Below are 13,845 nucleotides of genomic sequence, written 5' to 3' on the forward strand. Positions count from 1 at the left end.
GGAAGTAAATGCCTTCCTGCAGCCGTCTAAACAGACCAGAGTTCCTGAACACGCGAGCGTCATGAACCTTGCCCGGCCATCCGACGTTGATGTTTGTAAAACGTCCCCGATGGTCCACCAGTGCTTGCAGCACCATTGAAAAGTAGCCCTTTCGGTTGATGTACTGGCTGGCCTGGTGGCCCGGTCCCAGGATAGGGATGTGAGTCCCATCTATAGCCCCACCGCAGTTTGGGAATCCCATCGCTGCGAAGCCATCTATGATGGCCTGCGCGTTTCCCAGGGTCACTACCTTTGACAGCAGTACCTTGACGATTGCCTTGGCTACTTGCAGGACAACAACCCCCACGGTAGATTTGCCCACGCCAAAGTGGTTCGCGACTGACCGGTAGCTGTCCGGCGTTGCAAGCTTCCAGAGGGCTATGGCCACTCGCTTCTGGACAGTCAGGGCTGCTCGCATGCGGGTGTCCTTGCGCTTCAGGGCAGGGGACAGCAACTCACAAAGTTCGAGGAAAGTCCCCTTCCGCATGCGAAAGTTTCGCAGCCACTGGGATTCATCCCAGACCTGAAGCACTATGCGGTCCCACCAGTCCGTGCTTGTTTCCCGGGCCCAGAATCGCCGTTCAACAAAATCCACATGCCCCATTGCCACCGTGATGTCCTGGGCGCTGGGGCTCGTGGTTTCTGACAGCTCTGTGCTACTCTCCGACTTCAGGCCCTCACGGCGGTGCCGTAGCCTCCTCGCCTGATTTCTCAGCATCTGCCTCTGGGAAAGGTGTATGATAAGCTGCGAGGCGTTGAGAACGGCCACAACTGCAGCGATGGTCGCAGCGGGATCCATGATCGCAGTGCTGTGGCGTCCGCGCTGTCACTGATCAAAAAGTGCGCGAACTGATTTCCCGCCGGCGCTTTCAGGGAGGGAGGGAGGGCGGTAGTGACTGACGGATGACGACAGTTACCCAAAAGCACCCTCGCCACATTTTTTTACCCAGAAGGCATTGGCGGATCGACCCAGAATTCCAATGGGCAGCGGGGACTGCGGGAACTGTGGGATAGCTGCCCACAGTGCACCGCTTCCAATGTCGACGCTTGCCCCGTTAGTGTGGACTCACAAAGTCGAATTACTGTCCTTAGTGTAGACACACACGTTCGACTTTCTAATATCGATTGCACATATTCGATTTAACTAAAATCGAACTACTCTCGTAGTGTAGACATACCCTAAGGGTTTTTAGTTTTACTACTTACTAGCTCTAGAAGTTATAATAGTATCCAGCACTAGCTACACAGTAGCCATGCAATTACCTTAATGATGCCAAAATACGGACTTTTTATACAATTAAGGGCAATGTCAACCGGATTGTTTTTAAAAAGCTAATAAAACAAAATACCTTTTAATGACAGCCTCTTAATAATATGTTCTGATTTTTTTTTTTAATTCCTTAAAGATAAATGTTTTCCTGATCCCTAACTGATAAGGGGCTTTTCTGTAGGGAAGAAACCAACTACATTATAGACTAACAAAAGTGAAAATGAGTAGACCAAGTGCTGTCACATGAACTAAGTAAATAAACTGAAAAAAATTGAGAAAATATTCCCTACTAACTTGTCCAGTCAATAATGCTTAAAGTTCCATAATCATAGTAGTTAATTTTCAGACAGAAATGTTAGTTTTTAGTTCTCTCTCTCTAATAAGAACAACTTATGGATGCTTCTGTAATAACTGTGCCTTCGGCTGACCTTCGTTCCAAGGTAAAATTTTACCCTGCAGAATGAAGTTTTAAAAAGGGCCTTAGTGGTTCAAAAGCAACTTAGGCATTTAGGAACCAAATCTCATTAAAGTCAATGGGACTCAGGCTCCTAGGTGACTGAAAATTGTAACCAAAGTAATTACCTCAAAACACCCTTGCTCATTAATAGAGCCTCATTATCAGGCTATGAAACACCACTAGCAAAGCTGGCCACTGTACACTGACTGCTATTTCGAACAATAAATATTAACTCTTTCCACCAAGCCTGCTTTTCATTGAAGTGATTTCTTTGACTTTACCCACATGTGCCACATTAACGCCTGGAAGCCTACCTGACCTCTATTTTCTCCATGCTTTACTACTGTATTTAATTGTGCTCCACTGATAAAGTCTTTACTTTTGCTTACATTTAAATGGTAATTCCTAAACTATGGATTTATACCTTTACACAGTGAATCAAAACATATTTTACCGTCTTGTCACTGCAATCATATCAGGTTAACTCTGAACTGAGAATGCACACACACACACACTATTCATGCACATTGGTGAAAATCCATAACCCAGTTTTGAGCTAGCATGTCTTGAAAGTAATTTTAAAATATCCTGATAAAACTGTTTCCTAACATGAAGGTCTCCAAACAAAAAGAGGAGGAGTTTTTTGCGGGGAGGTGGGGGGAGCTGGAAGGCATGGCCTTAGTTCTAAATGATACATTACTTATTTTAGGGATTAATTATTAGAGACTACTAGAGGCAGGCACCACTGGGCCTATATTACAGGACAATTTACAGACCACTTACTGAGTTCCGAAAGTAAAAACATTGGGATGGTGGAATTCTCTCAACAAAAATTTCCCTGCACAAGACTGAAAACACAGGGCCGCGTCTCAGTTCCACCAACATAACTCAAAGAACTTACTCTGGATTTTCAGTGTTATTGAGTCCAGAATCAGGGACACTGTTTTACTTATTAGCTTGATGAGTGTGTCACAACTGCACAACCTATAGTATTCCTGAAAGGGAACTGAGAGAAATAAATGTTTGTATTACAATAGCTAATACAGGCTGCAGTCAAGGATCACAGTTCTGCTGTGGTAGGATTGTCCAAACAAGTAACAAATAAGACTACCTCTGCCCTGAAGAGCTTATCATCTAGGTCATAAATGAAGTTCAGATAGGGATTTGACTTAAAGTTTTACCTAACATACATCGTAAAAGGTGCCTCTACTCAACTTGTAAAAATATAAACATTTTTCAACCTCCTCATTTTTGTTCATGTAAAAAACACCCTGTTACTAACCTTTCATAACTGTTGTTCTAAGAGATGTGTTGCTCATGTGATTCCATGCTAGGTGTGTGCGTGCTGGGTGCACAATTGCCAGAGATTTTTCCCCCACTGGTGTCCGTTGGGCCGGCTCTAGCGCCCTCTGGAGTCACACACACATGAGCCTGTATAAAGGGCGCCACCGGCTCCATGCCCTACCAGTTCCTTCTTGCCGGTAATTCTGACAGAAAGGTAGGAGGCCAGATCAGGGAATGGACACGAGCAACACATCTTGAAGAACAGTTACGAAAGGTTAGTAACCATTTTTCCCCCTCTGAGTGCTTGCTTATATCCATTCCATGCTAGGTGACTCACAAGCAGTACCCCCGGAGGAAGGCTTGGAGTTCATGGACATGCTGACTGCAACATTGCTCTCCAAAAACTGGCATCATCACGGGCCTGTTGGGTGATGGTGTAGTGAGAAGCAAAGGTATGAATTGACGACCAGATTGCAGCTCTGCAGATGTCCTGGATTGATACCTGTGTGAGGAACGTTGCTGATGAAGCCTGGGTTCTTGTGGAATGAGAGATCATGATGGTCATAACATCCAATGTCTGAAGCAAATGTTCCTCAGTGGTCTCGTGAGCTTTTGGAAAGGAGACCGGCAGAAAAATATCCTGGTTGTTGTGGAACTGCTACACCACCTTTGCTAGGAAGGCCGGATGGGGGTGCAACTGGACATCGTCCTTGATGAAGAACACCGTATAAGGGGGTTTGACATCAGGGCTTTGATCTCAGAGACCCTTCTGGCTGAGGTAATCGCCACTAGGAAGGCGACCTTCCAGGAGAGAAGCTGTAGGGAACAGGATGCCAATAGCTCGAAGGGAGGCCCTGGGAGCCTCGACAGGACCAGATTCAGGTCCCATGGGTGGATTGGTTTCTGAACCTGAGAGTAGAGCGTCTTTCCAGCTCCTTGAGAAACCGGATTGTCATCTCGTGGGAGAACACTGATCTGCCATTCACTGGAGGATGGAAGGCTGAAATGACTGCCAAGTGAACCTTAATAGACGAGAGAGCCAGATCTTGATGCTTTCAGTAGAGCAAATGATCCAAGATAGACTTCAGCGAAGATTGGAATGGAGAGAGATTCTGTTAGGAGACCCAACAAGTGAAACATTTCCACTTGGTCAGGTAGGTAGCCCTGGTGGAAGGCTTTCTACCACCTAGCAAGACCTGTCAAACCTAATCCAAGCAGGCCTGCTCTTCAGGGTTCAGCCATGCAGCAACCTTGCAGTCAGGTGCAGGAAGACAAGGTTCAGGTGAAGCAACCGGCCATGGCCTTGTGAAATCAAGTCTAAGCGAATTGGGAGCTTGAGTGGAGCTGCCACTGAGAGATCCAGAAGCGTACCGAACCAATCCTGGCATGGCCACACCAGTGCTATCAGGATAACTTTTGCCTTGTCCCATTTGATTTTTAGGAGGTCTTTGTGAACCAAGGGGATTGGTGGGAAGGCGTACAATAAGTGGTCTACCCAAGAGAGCAGAAGGGCATCGGAGAGGGAGTCCATGCTGTGCCAAAGCAGTGAACAGAACTGATGGCATTTCCTGTTCTGTCTAATGGCAAACAGGTCCACGTGGGGAGGCCCCCACCTCTAAAAGATTACATTGATAACCTCAGGGTGAGAAGAAAAGGATCTGCGGAGGAAATCTGCCAGTGCATTTCGGGCTCCTGAGAGATGTGACACCTTGAGATGAATGGCATGATTCACAGAGAAGACCCACAGCCAGAGGGCCTCCTGGCACAGGGCTGAAGATCGAGCCCCTCCCTGCTCGTTGATGTAAAATATTGATGCAGTGTTGTCTGTCAGGACCTGCACCACTTTGCCCAAGATCTATGGAAGGAACACATGGCAAGCCAAGTATACCGCCTTGAGTTCCCTGACATTTAAATGCAGGGAGAGTTCTTCCTGGGACCAGAGGGCCTTAAACTGCTGAGGTAGGCTTCCCACCCCAGGTTTGACACATCCAAGACTAGGATTATTGATGGTTGAGAGGCAGCAAATGGTACCCCCTCCATTATGGATCCTGGGTCTCTCCTACCAGGTCAGTGAAGCTAGAGATGGAGGAGGGATTGAGAGTAATGGGTAATGAGTCCAGGTGGTGTCTTCTCGGGGATTAGACTGACACCAGCCACATCTGTAGGGCTCTGAAGCATAGCCTTGCGTACCACACCATGCAGGTACATGCCGTCATGTGACCCAATAGTTTGAGGGAGACCCAAGCAATCGTTATTGGGTGGACCATGACCTTGGAAATCATGTCTGACATAGATCAGAATCAGGCTTCTGGTAGGGAGGCTTTAGCCTGGGTCAAATCGAGCACTGCCCCAATGAACTCTAGTCTCTGAACTGGGACCAGGGTTGACTTCTGCTCGTTTATCAACCGACCCAGCGTCTGGAAGGCGGCTCGTATTATACTGATGCTATGCTGCATCTGAGTCTGCGACCGACCTTTGGTCAGCCAGTCACTGAGTACAGGTAGACTTGCACACCTCGATGCCGGAGGAAGGCTGCTACCACCATACAATTCGTGAACACCTGTGGGGCTGCCAATCGGCCAAAGGGAAGAGTGGTGAATTGGTAGTGGCATTGACCAACTACAAACTTGAGAAATCTTCTGCAACTCCGAAAAATAGAGATTGGGAAATAAATGTCCTTTACGTTGAGGGTGGCATACCAGTCTCCTGGATCCAGGGAGGGAATGATGGAAGCCATGGAGACCATGCGGAACCTCAGTTTCTTGAGATATTTGTTGAGGCGACGCAGGTCCAGGATGCCTTCAAAGGGAATTTCCTGGACAGGCTGCTAAACCTGGTGAAGGAGGTCAGAAGATTTGAGCCATGAACAGTGCCTCATGTGGACTGCCAATGCCATAATCCTGGCTGCCGAGTCAGCCGCACCCAAAGCTGCCTGAAGGAAGTTCCTGGCCACAATCTTGCCTTCCTCTAGGATGGCCGTGAATTCCTACCTCGATTCCCGAGGAAGGGAGGCTTTAAATTTGGATTAGTCTCACAGATTAAAATCGGACCTCCCCAGCAAAGCCTGCTGGTTGGAGATACGTAGTTGGAAACTGCCCGTCGAATAAACCTTGCATCCAAACAGGTCCAGTCTCTTTGCTTCTTTATTTTAGATGGATAGCACTCGACTACCCCTGTCTGTCCTGTTCATTTGCCTCTGACAATACCAGGGATCCCAGGGGAAGAGGGTTGCAAGTAAAGGTATTTGAACCTGCTTGCTGGGACATAGTATTTCTTCTCTAGCCTCTTTGATGTGGGGAACAGAGAAGAAGTGGTCTGTCAGAGTGTCTAAATGGGGCCCAATACTGCTTTGTTTATGGGCAAGACCACTTTGGAGGAAGTAGCTGCAGCCAGGATGTCGCTCAGGCTGTGTGCCAATTCCATAAGCTCCTCCACCTCCAGGCCCAAGTTTACCATGACCTTTTTCAGGAGGTCCTGGTGGGCCCTGAAGTCATCTTAAGGGAGCAGAGTACTAGGGCCTGCAACTGCCTTATCCGGGGATGAGGAGGAGAAGGCCTGTGCTGGAGGAGGGGCTCCCTCCTCTTCCATCATGTCAATTATGACCACTTCCTGGATGTCAGTGCCAGAGTCAGAGTCTGGTGCTGGATAGGAAGAGGTGGTAGCCCGCCTTTATGACACCGAGTATGAGCAATGGGAAGGGAGCCCCGGGGAACCAAGGGTTTCAATATTGCCATTGCATCAACCAGTGGCCAGGCGCTGGCGGGAGGGTCAGTACCAAAGTCCGGAGGCATGTAGGTCTTGGACGGAGTGAAGGATTCCCCTTCGGACCCCAAAGAGGACTCTTCCCTTGGAGACCATGGCAGTGCAGTAGCTACTCCCACCACCAGGAGACAGTGTCAGAATAGTGACCAATGCATCAGTAGTATGGAGGGCTTGCCTTAGGACGGTGCTGCAGTGGTCTATACCGGGAAGGAGCTTGCCAGACCTTCTTCCCTTCTGTCCCCAGTCACCTTGGCTGGTGGGGGCCCTTGAGGAGTCAGTGGGATCAGGAGGGACAGCAGGTCCTTCACCACCAGAAAGACCTCCTGTGTCGAAGGGTCAGCAAAAGCCTGACCCCACGGCTGCTCCTGGGAGTTGGTGGTGGTCCTGTTCTGGACTCAGCACTCTAGGCAGAGTCTGCGGTGCCATCAGTGGCTCAGGGGAGGATAAGTGGCTTGTCCCTGCTTGTCTCTCTTCGGTACTGGAGAACGCCCTCTCTCGGTGCACTGTTTCTTATGTTTCTTTCTTGGCACCAGGGATGGAGACCGGTGCCAGGAAGAACATGGTTCTGTAGGAGTGCTCCGCACAGATGCCAAAGTACTCGGCACTGATTCAGAGTGGCTTAGCTCAGAGACCGGTCTGAGGGCTGCCTGCATGAGAATGGCCTTCAGATTAATGTCTCTGTCCTTTCTGGTGCCAGGTTTGAAGTCCCTGCAGATCTGGCACTTCTCTTTGATGTGAGACTCCCCCAGACACTTTAAACAGCTAGCGTGCAGGTCACTAACTGGCATCGGCTTGCCGCAAGACGCGCATGGCTTGAAGCCTGGGGACCATGGCATGCGCAGCCCCTAGAGCAAAAAAGTCCCAACAACAAGGACAACTATTAACACTGCTGTATACACTAACTCTAAGAATTACATGCACTAACTGTGATAACTATACAGAATCTGAACAGAGAAAGTCCAACCACTGGGAAAGAAACCTTGCCACAGCAAGAAGGATCGTTCCAGCAACCATCACAGGCGATAAGAAGGAACTGAGAAGGCGCAGGGCCAGTGGTGCTCTTTATAATAGTGCATGTGCACACAACTTCAAAGGGCACTAGAACCGGCCCTACGGATATCAATGAGGGGAAATCTCCAGCAACTGTGCACACGGCACCCACACACCTAGCAAGGAATGGACATGAGCAAGCACTCGAAGAACTTGGATTTACAAATGCAAAGAACAGTACTGTCTGTCACCCAGCTTTTCTAACATCTGGCTAAAATCTGCACATAGATAAGAAAGAGCTGGTGGAAGATAAATACTAGCAAGACAGATGTATGCCTGTAGGCAGAGGGAGGCACCGTACAGAGCTTACAGCTACAGTTTGCTTTCATCTGAAAAAGCCAGTCAGCAGTTTAGGAATTGGATGAATGGACTATAAGGTGGATACAAAGTTGGTTAGATCATCGGGCTCAATGGGTAGCGACCAATGGCTCAATGTCTAGTTGGCAGCCGGCATCAAGCGGACTGCCCCAGAGGTTGGTCCTGGGGCTGGTTTTGTTCAACATCTTCATTAATGATCTGGATGATGGGATGGATCGCACACTCAGCAAGTTCTCGGATGACACTAAGCTGCGGGGAGAGGTAGATACAGTGGAGCGTAGGGATAGGGTCCAGAGTGACCTGGACAAATTGGAGGACTGGGCCAAAAGAAATCTGATGACGTTCAACAAGGACAAGTGCAGAGTCCTGCACTTAGGATGGAAGTATCCCATGCAGTGCTACAGGCTGTGGACCGACGGGTTAAGCGGCAGTTCTCCAGAAAAGGACCTGGGGATTACAGTGGACGAGAAGCTGGATATGAGTCAACAGTATACCCTTGTTGCCAAGAAGGCCAACAGCATATTGGGCTGCATTAGTAGGAGCGTTGCCAGCAGATCGGGGGAAGTGATTATTCCCCTCTATTCTGCACTGGTGAGGCCACATCTGGAGCATTGTGTCCCGTTTTGGGCCCCCTACTACAGAAAGGATGTGGACAAATTGGAAAGAGTCCAGAGGAGGGCAACAAAAATGATTGGGGGCTGGGGCACATGACTTACGAGGAGAGGCTGAGGGAACTGGGCTTGTTTAGTCTGCAGAAGAGAAGAGTGAGGGGGGATTTGATAGCAGCCTTCAACTACCTGAAGGGGGGTTCCAAAGAGGCTGGAGCTAGGCTGTTCTCAGTGGTGGCAGCTGACAGAAGCAGCAATGGTCTCAAGTTGCAGTGGGGGAGGTCTAGGTTAGATATTAGGAAAACTATTTCACTAGGAGGGTGGTGAGGCACTGGAACAGGTTACCTAGGGAGGTGGTGGAATCTCCATCCTTAGAGGTTTTTAAGGCCCAGCTTGATAAAGCCCTGGCTAGGATGATTTAGTTGGGGTTGGTCTTTATTTGAGCAGGAGGTTGGCCTAGATCTCCTGAGGTCTCTTCCAATCCTGCTCTTCTATGATTCTATGAATTCTTCTGGACCCTCCTGATGCAAAGTTCTCACATAGCAGAATTCACAAGAAACATTCTTCCATCATCACTGACTGGAAGACTGAATCCCATCCTTGCTAATGATGACATGACTGATAAATCACAAAGACATGTGTTTCTCTTAATTATAGGAATGCAATCTAACTGGACTTGAAACCATCAGCCCTGAGAAAATTGAAACTGGTACACAATCCAGCTGCTGTGCTCAGTTACCAACTGCTGAGGACATCAGCCTCACACTCCACTTCCTCAGCTGTCTCTTATTGAATACAATGTCAAGTTTAAGCTCTCACTCCTTATTTTTGAGGTGCTAAGCCATCTGGACCTAGGATACGTCAACTGCCTCATATTCCAGGACCTCAACCACTCTTTAAAACTGCACTTCTTGAGCACCAAGAACCTTTTTCAGGGGCTAGCCCAAGACTTGGCCTAACCTTCCAGGAGAGACTTCTAACAACCTAACTCCTCCCAGGGATTTCTCCAGCCTGCAGAGAGGGTGCAGAATGGGATTCTTTATAAACCCCACACCACTTCCCCAAAATCACTTTTCCTTTCTCACTTACACTGTCCTTGTATCCTACAGGGATTCTTATAGATAAGCCCAGAATGGGGTGTTGCTTATCCAAGTTTTCTCTCAATCCTCAGAGGTTCTATATATCAATACACGGTTTTCCTAAAGGAGAAAGATTAAAAATTATTAATATTTTCATAGAGAAATGTCATGCAAGCCACCATACAAAAATAGCACCCTTCAGTACTCTCTCAATGCAGTAAATTTCCCAACAAGGAAACTAACTGCTTCTTGCCCAACACTACCAGTGTTCTGGAAGGTGATTCTCTCACTACCCATCAGTATGAACTGGCAGAAGGAGAGCTATGCAGTGATCTAAACATTTAAGAGGATGTAAGATCTTTGAAGTTGAAAGCAGCTTACTCACAATGTAAAGTTGTGGAACAAAGAACTACCCTGCCTGTAATTTGGCAAGCATGTATTTTATAGCAATAAAAATACTTGATAAAAGTCCAAAAAAGAACAGAGCAAGAAAAATGCACTGTACTTACAAAAGAGGTTTTTTTTTTCCCCTTCTTTTTTAATAGCTTGTGCTACTGGTATATGCCGCACAGATTTTTCTAAATGCAAACACCAACCTTTTTTTGCTTAGTATGCTTTGAGCATTTACAGAAAAATGATGGAGCAATGAATTTAAAGGTCTGAAAATGACAGCAACCACATTTTTAAAACCACATAAAACTCAACTGTGTCAGTTTGTATCTATGCCTCAATTCTTAGGTCCAACCCAAACACACAGGTTTGGTGCAGGGAGCTCTGTGGCTGCCAGGTATGAACAGAATCCTTTCCCTAGATTAAAATGGTGTTTTGTGGCTCCTCCCAGTGTCCAGTTGTCTTCACAACTTCTGCACCCTTCCCTTTTCCATGGGGCAGAAGGGGCGTACTGTTGGTGTACCAGCTTACTTGTACATCCACCAGCTTGTACCTCCACCAGTTCCTCAGCCCACACAGGTGTAGAAGGAGCTCCTCATGTTTTACATTCGCCACCTGCACAGAGGAAATGTAGCAGTTCCACTGCCTAACAGGTCTTCCAAGGTGCAAGAGGCAGGGCAGGATTTGCCAGTTGGAAAGAAAACTCCAGCACAGAAGTATATACTGTATTGTAAATGCTGATCTTATTGCAAGATTTATTCCAAAGCACTGAGGGAAACCTATATTAAATAGGCACAGAACTGAGAGCCTAGCTTTCAAAAGGAATCAACAGCATAAACTGGCCAAACTAACCTAAGGAAAAGCAGCCTAGTACCAAGTAAATTCAACATTTGTCAACATCTTTAGCTTCTTAACCTCTAGCTGACAGTATCTGCAATTATGGAAACAGTGCATAATTTAGCATAGTGAAAATTTCACTTTCAAAGGAAAAGTGCTCACCAGAGCTAAACATTTATAAAAAGTAGTTTCACCAGGTTACGGGTAAAATGCATTTCGGGGTGAGTCGAGGGCAGAATAACTATTTACAGCCATTTTCCTGTATTCCTGTCATTTAACCAACACCAATCATATCAGACTTAAAAATTCCAGTCTGGAGTCTAAAGAACTACATAGCAACATTCAACAAAGACATACACACCTTGCACCATCTATTTTACATTCAACATATTGTGCTCCTGATACACTAAGAAATAGACAAAAGGATATAATATTGCCACCCTCATGAAGGCAGCCTATTACAAATTGATTACAAAACTATGCACAAAGTAACAAGACAATGTTAATTTTTGTATTTCATGAACTGGCTATGGCAGGAAAATGTATTTTGATGGGTATTATCAGAAAGATTGTCATCATAAAATAACTTTGAAATAAGAATACGAATAATAAATGGGTCGATGGGGAGAATTCTCCCCTAGTTAGGGTCTAATTGGGTTTTCTTTTTTATCTCCAAAGGACACCTTAGCAGAAGCTATCAGCTTTGAGAGAACACCGAAATCCTGGCAGCAAACTATAAATTGACCATTACCATAAAAAGAACTGCTAAATGAGAAACCATGTGCTCAGTATAAAACTAATTTCATGCTTTCAAAAGCACACAGTGGCTTCTAGCAAGATAGTGGCCCTGGGACTTGCAAAGACAGATTGGCTAATACAAATGGTGTGCTCCTGATGCAGTCTGCTTAGCCAAGCTTTACATGTACTGGCAGTAAATGGAAATTCTCGAATCTTCTGTCAAACAAATACACACTTATCTATAACTTTAGAGCTGAAAGCTATAAAACAGCTGCCTCATAAATAAATTTAGCAGGAAGACGCATGAGCTGTGTTAGTTCCTCATAAAAAAATATGTAGTCTACATAAACAGACATTATTTTAGCAAGCAAAATACCATTTTGAATACATAATAATAATTTTTAAACTCTTTTTCTGTATTAAACAAGTTAATACCACCAGATCGGAACATAATTAAAGCCGGTTTCAACATAGACTAAGCACAGCCGCAGCACTGTGATGCTTAATAAGTAATTTGCAGATTAAATAAATTTAGTGTGTTTTGCAATAGGTAAAATTTCTGGTCCAAGCTTTTTATATAGCTACACACTATTTATTGCTCTGAGAGATCTTTTTCAACTTTAAGATTTACTAATATAAACTTCATATAGTAGCTTCAGCACCCTATTTTTAAATAAAACTTGCTGGACTTAATGTCAAATTTAATTAAAGCATGGTTAGACACAAGTGACAGTAATTTTATACCTCTCTCATGAAACAAGTTGTCAGAGCAAATGAATTATTGGAGGTTGTTCTGTACATAAGAGGTCATAACTTTTAACATTAATAATGTCAGGTTTATATAAGAAGTCAACTCCAGCATGCAGTTTATTTCATTTACTTTCTTAGTTTATCTTATGAATACCATTGGTCTCTTATGTATTCTTCATATCATAATGACTCAAAATTGGATTCAATGTATATAGTAATAGCTTTCTTTGTGACCAGTGGTGTACAAATCATACTATTAATTAGCTTACTTCTATAATGATTAGCAAATCATATAGTATCACTGACATGTTCTGAAATATTTAAAATGCATAGGAAGTCACCTACTGGTAAGATACCCTCTGCAAACAGCAAGCAAAGAAAGGAGGAGGCTTAACACATATATTTACTGAGTTACTTTTACATTAAAAAAAACCCATCAAATATACCTTGCCTTTTTGTTATCCCATTTGCTATTTCCACTGTAATAACTAGAATACAAATGACATACCCACAGAAATAGTGCCAAACATGTAAGCATCTAATAGTGATATCTCAAAGCTAACCAGAAAAGTTTAATAATAAAATCATGCTCACCTCTACTAGGAAGTCCACTCCACATTATGACAATACTATTTAACCAGCTTAAATAGCAACCAAGTTAGATAAACAAAACTTCCAGTATGTGACCAATATGATCTACGGTGCTACAGAGACTTGGCTCCAGCCCTGATCATCTGTGTGACAGTACACTGTTATACCAATGCAGCTTCAAACCTTCCCAGATGCTGGCTTATTGCATTGCTCATTGAAAATCCTTTACACGCTGGCAACATTTTAGGGAAGGAGGACAAGCACACTGAGTCATTTGTAAAGAAAGCAAAGCAATTTCAGTTCTATATCTTCATGCGTACTGAACACAGAGCACTATCAAAGTAGAAGTCTGAGATGGATTTATGCTTAGAAACAGGCAACCTAAGCCTTCATTATCAATGCATGAAATCAGCAACTGTGATCAAATTCAAGCAAACCATAAAAAGGATATGATTATGAAAGGCTCTACAGATTTAGCTCAAAACCACACAGAATGAAGAATCATCTATCTAAATTTTGTAAATGTTAAAAATAGCTCTGCCTTTTCCACAGTGAATAGGAGACAGAGGAGAATCAGCAGCCTGTATTCAGAGGAGATTTATTATTGGAAAAGCCTGAAATAAATAAATAAAAATAATACAAATAAATTAAAAAATAAAAGTCATTCCTGGA

General features: G+C 44.9%; 1 protein-coding gene across 2 annotated transcripts in view; it reads right to left on the reverse strand.

Moving 5' to 3' along the window:
* Positions 1–13,413, reverse strand: part of ZNF385B (zinc finger protein 385B) — a 240,519-nt gene extending 227,106 nt beyond the window's left edge. The window contains exon 1 of one of the 2 annotated variants that reach the window (XM_024204029.3): positions 13,177–13,413. In XM_024204029.3, the coding sequence (XP_024059797.1) occupies positions 13,177–13,201 (25 nt within the window). In that variant the 5' untranslated portion in view covers positions 13,202–13,413. The remainder of the gene's footprint in view (positions 1–13,176) is intronic. The other variant, XM_024204036.3, reaches the window with a different exon arrangement.
* Positions 13,414–13,845: the final 432 nt, after the last annotated feature.

This window comes from Terrapene carolina, unplaced genomic scaffold (genome assembly GCF_002925995.2).
Source record: "Terrapene carolina triunguis isolate 2854851 unplaced genomic scaffold, T_m_triunguis-2.0 Scaffold62, whole genome shotgun sequence".
Lineage (NCBI taxonomy): Eukaryota > Metazoa > Chordata > Testudines > Emydidae > Terrapene > Terrapene triunguis.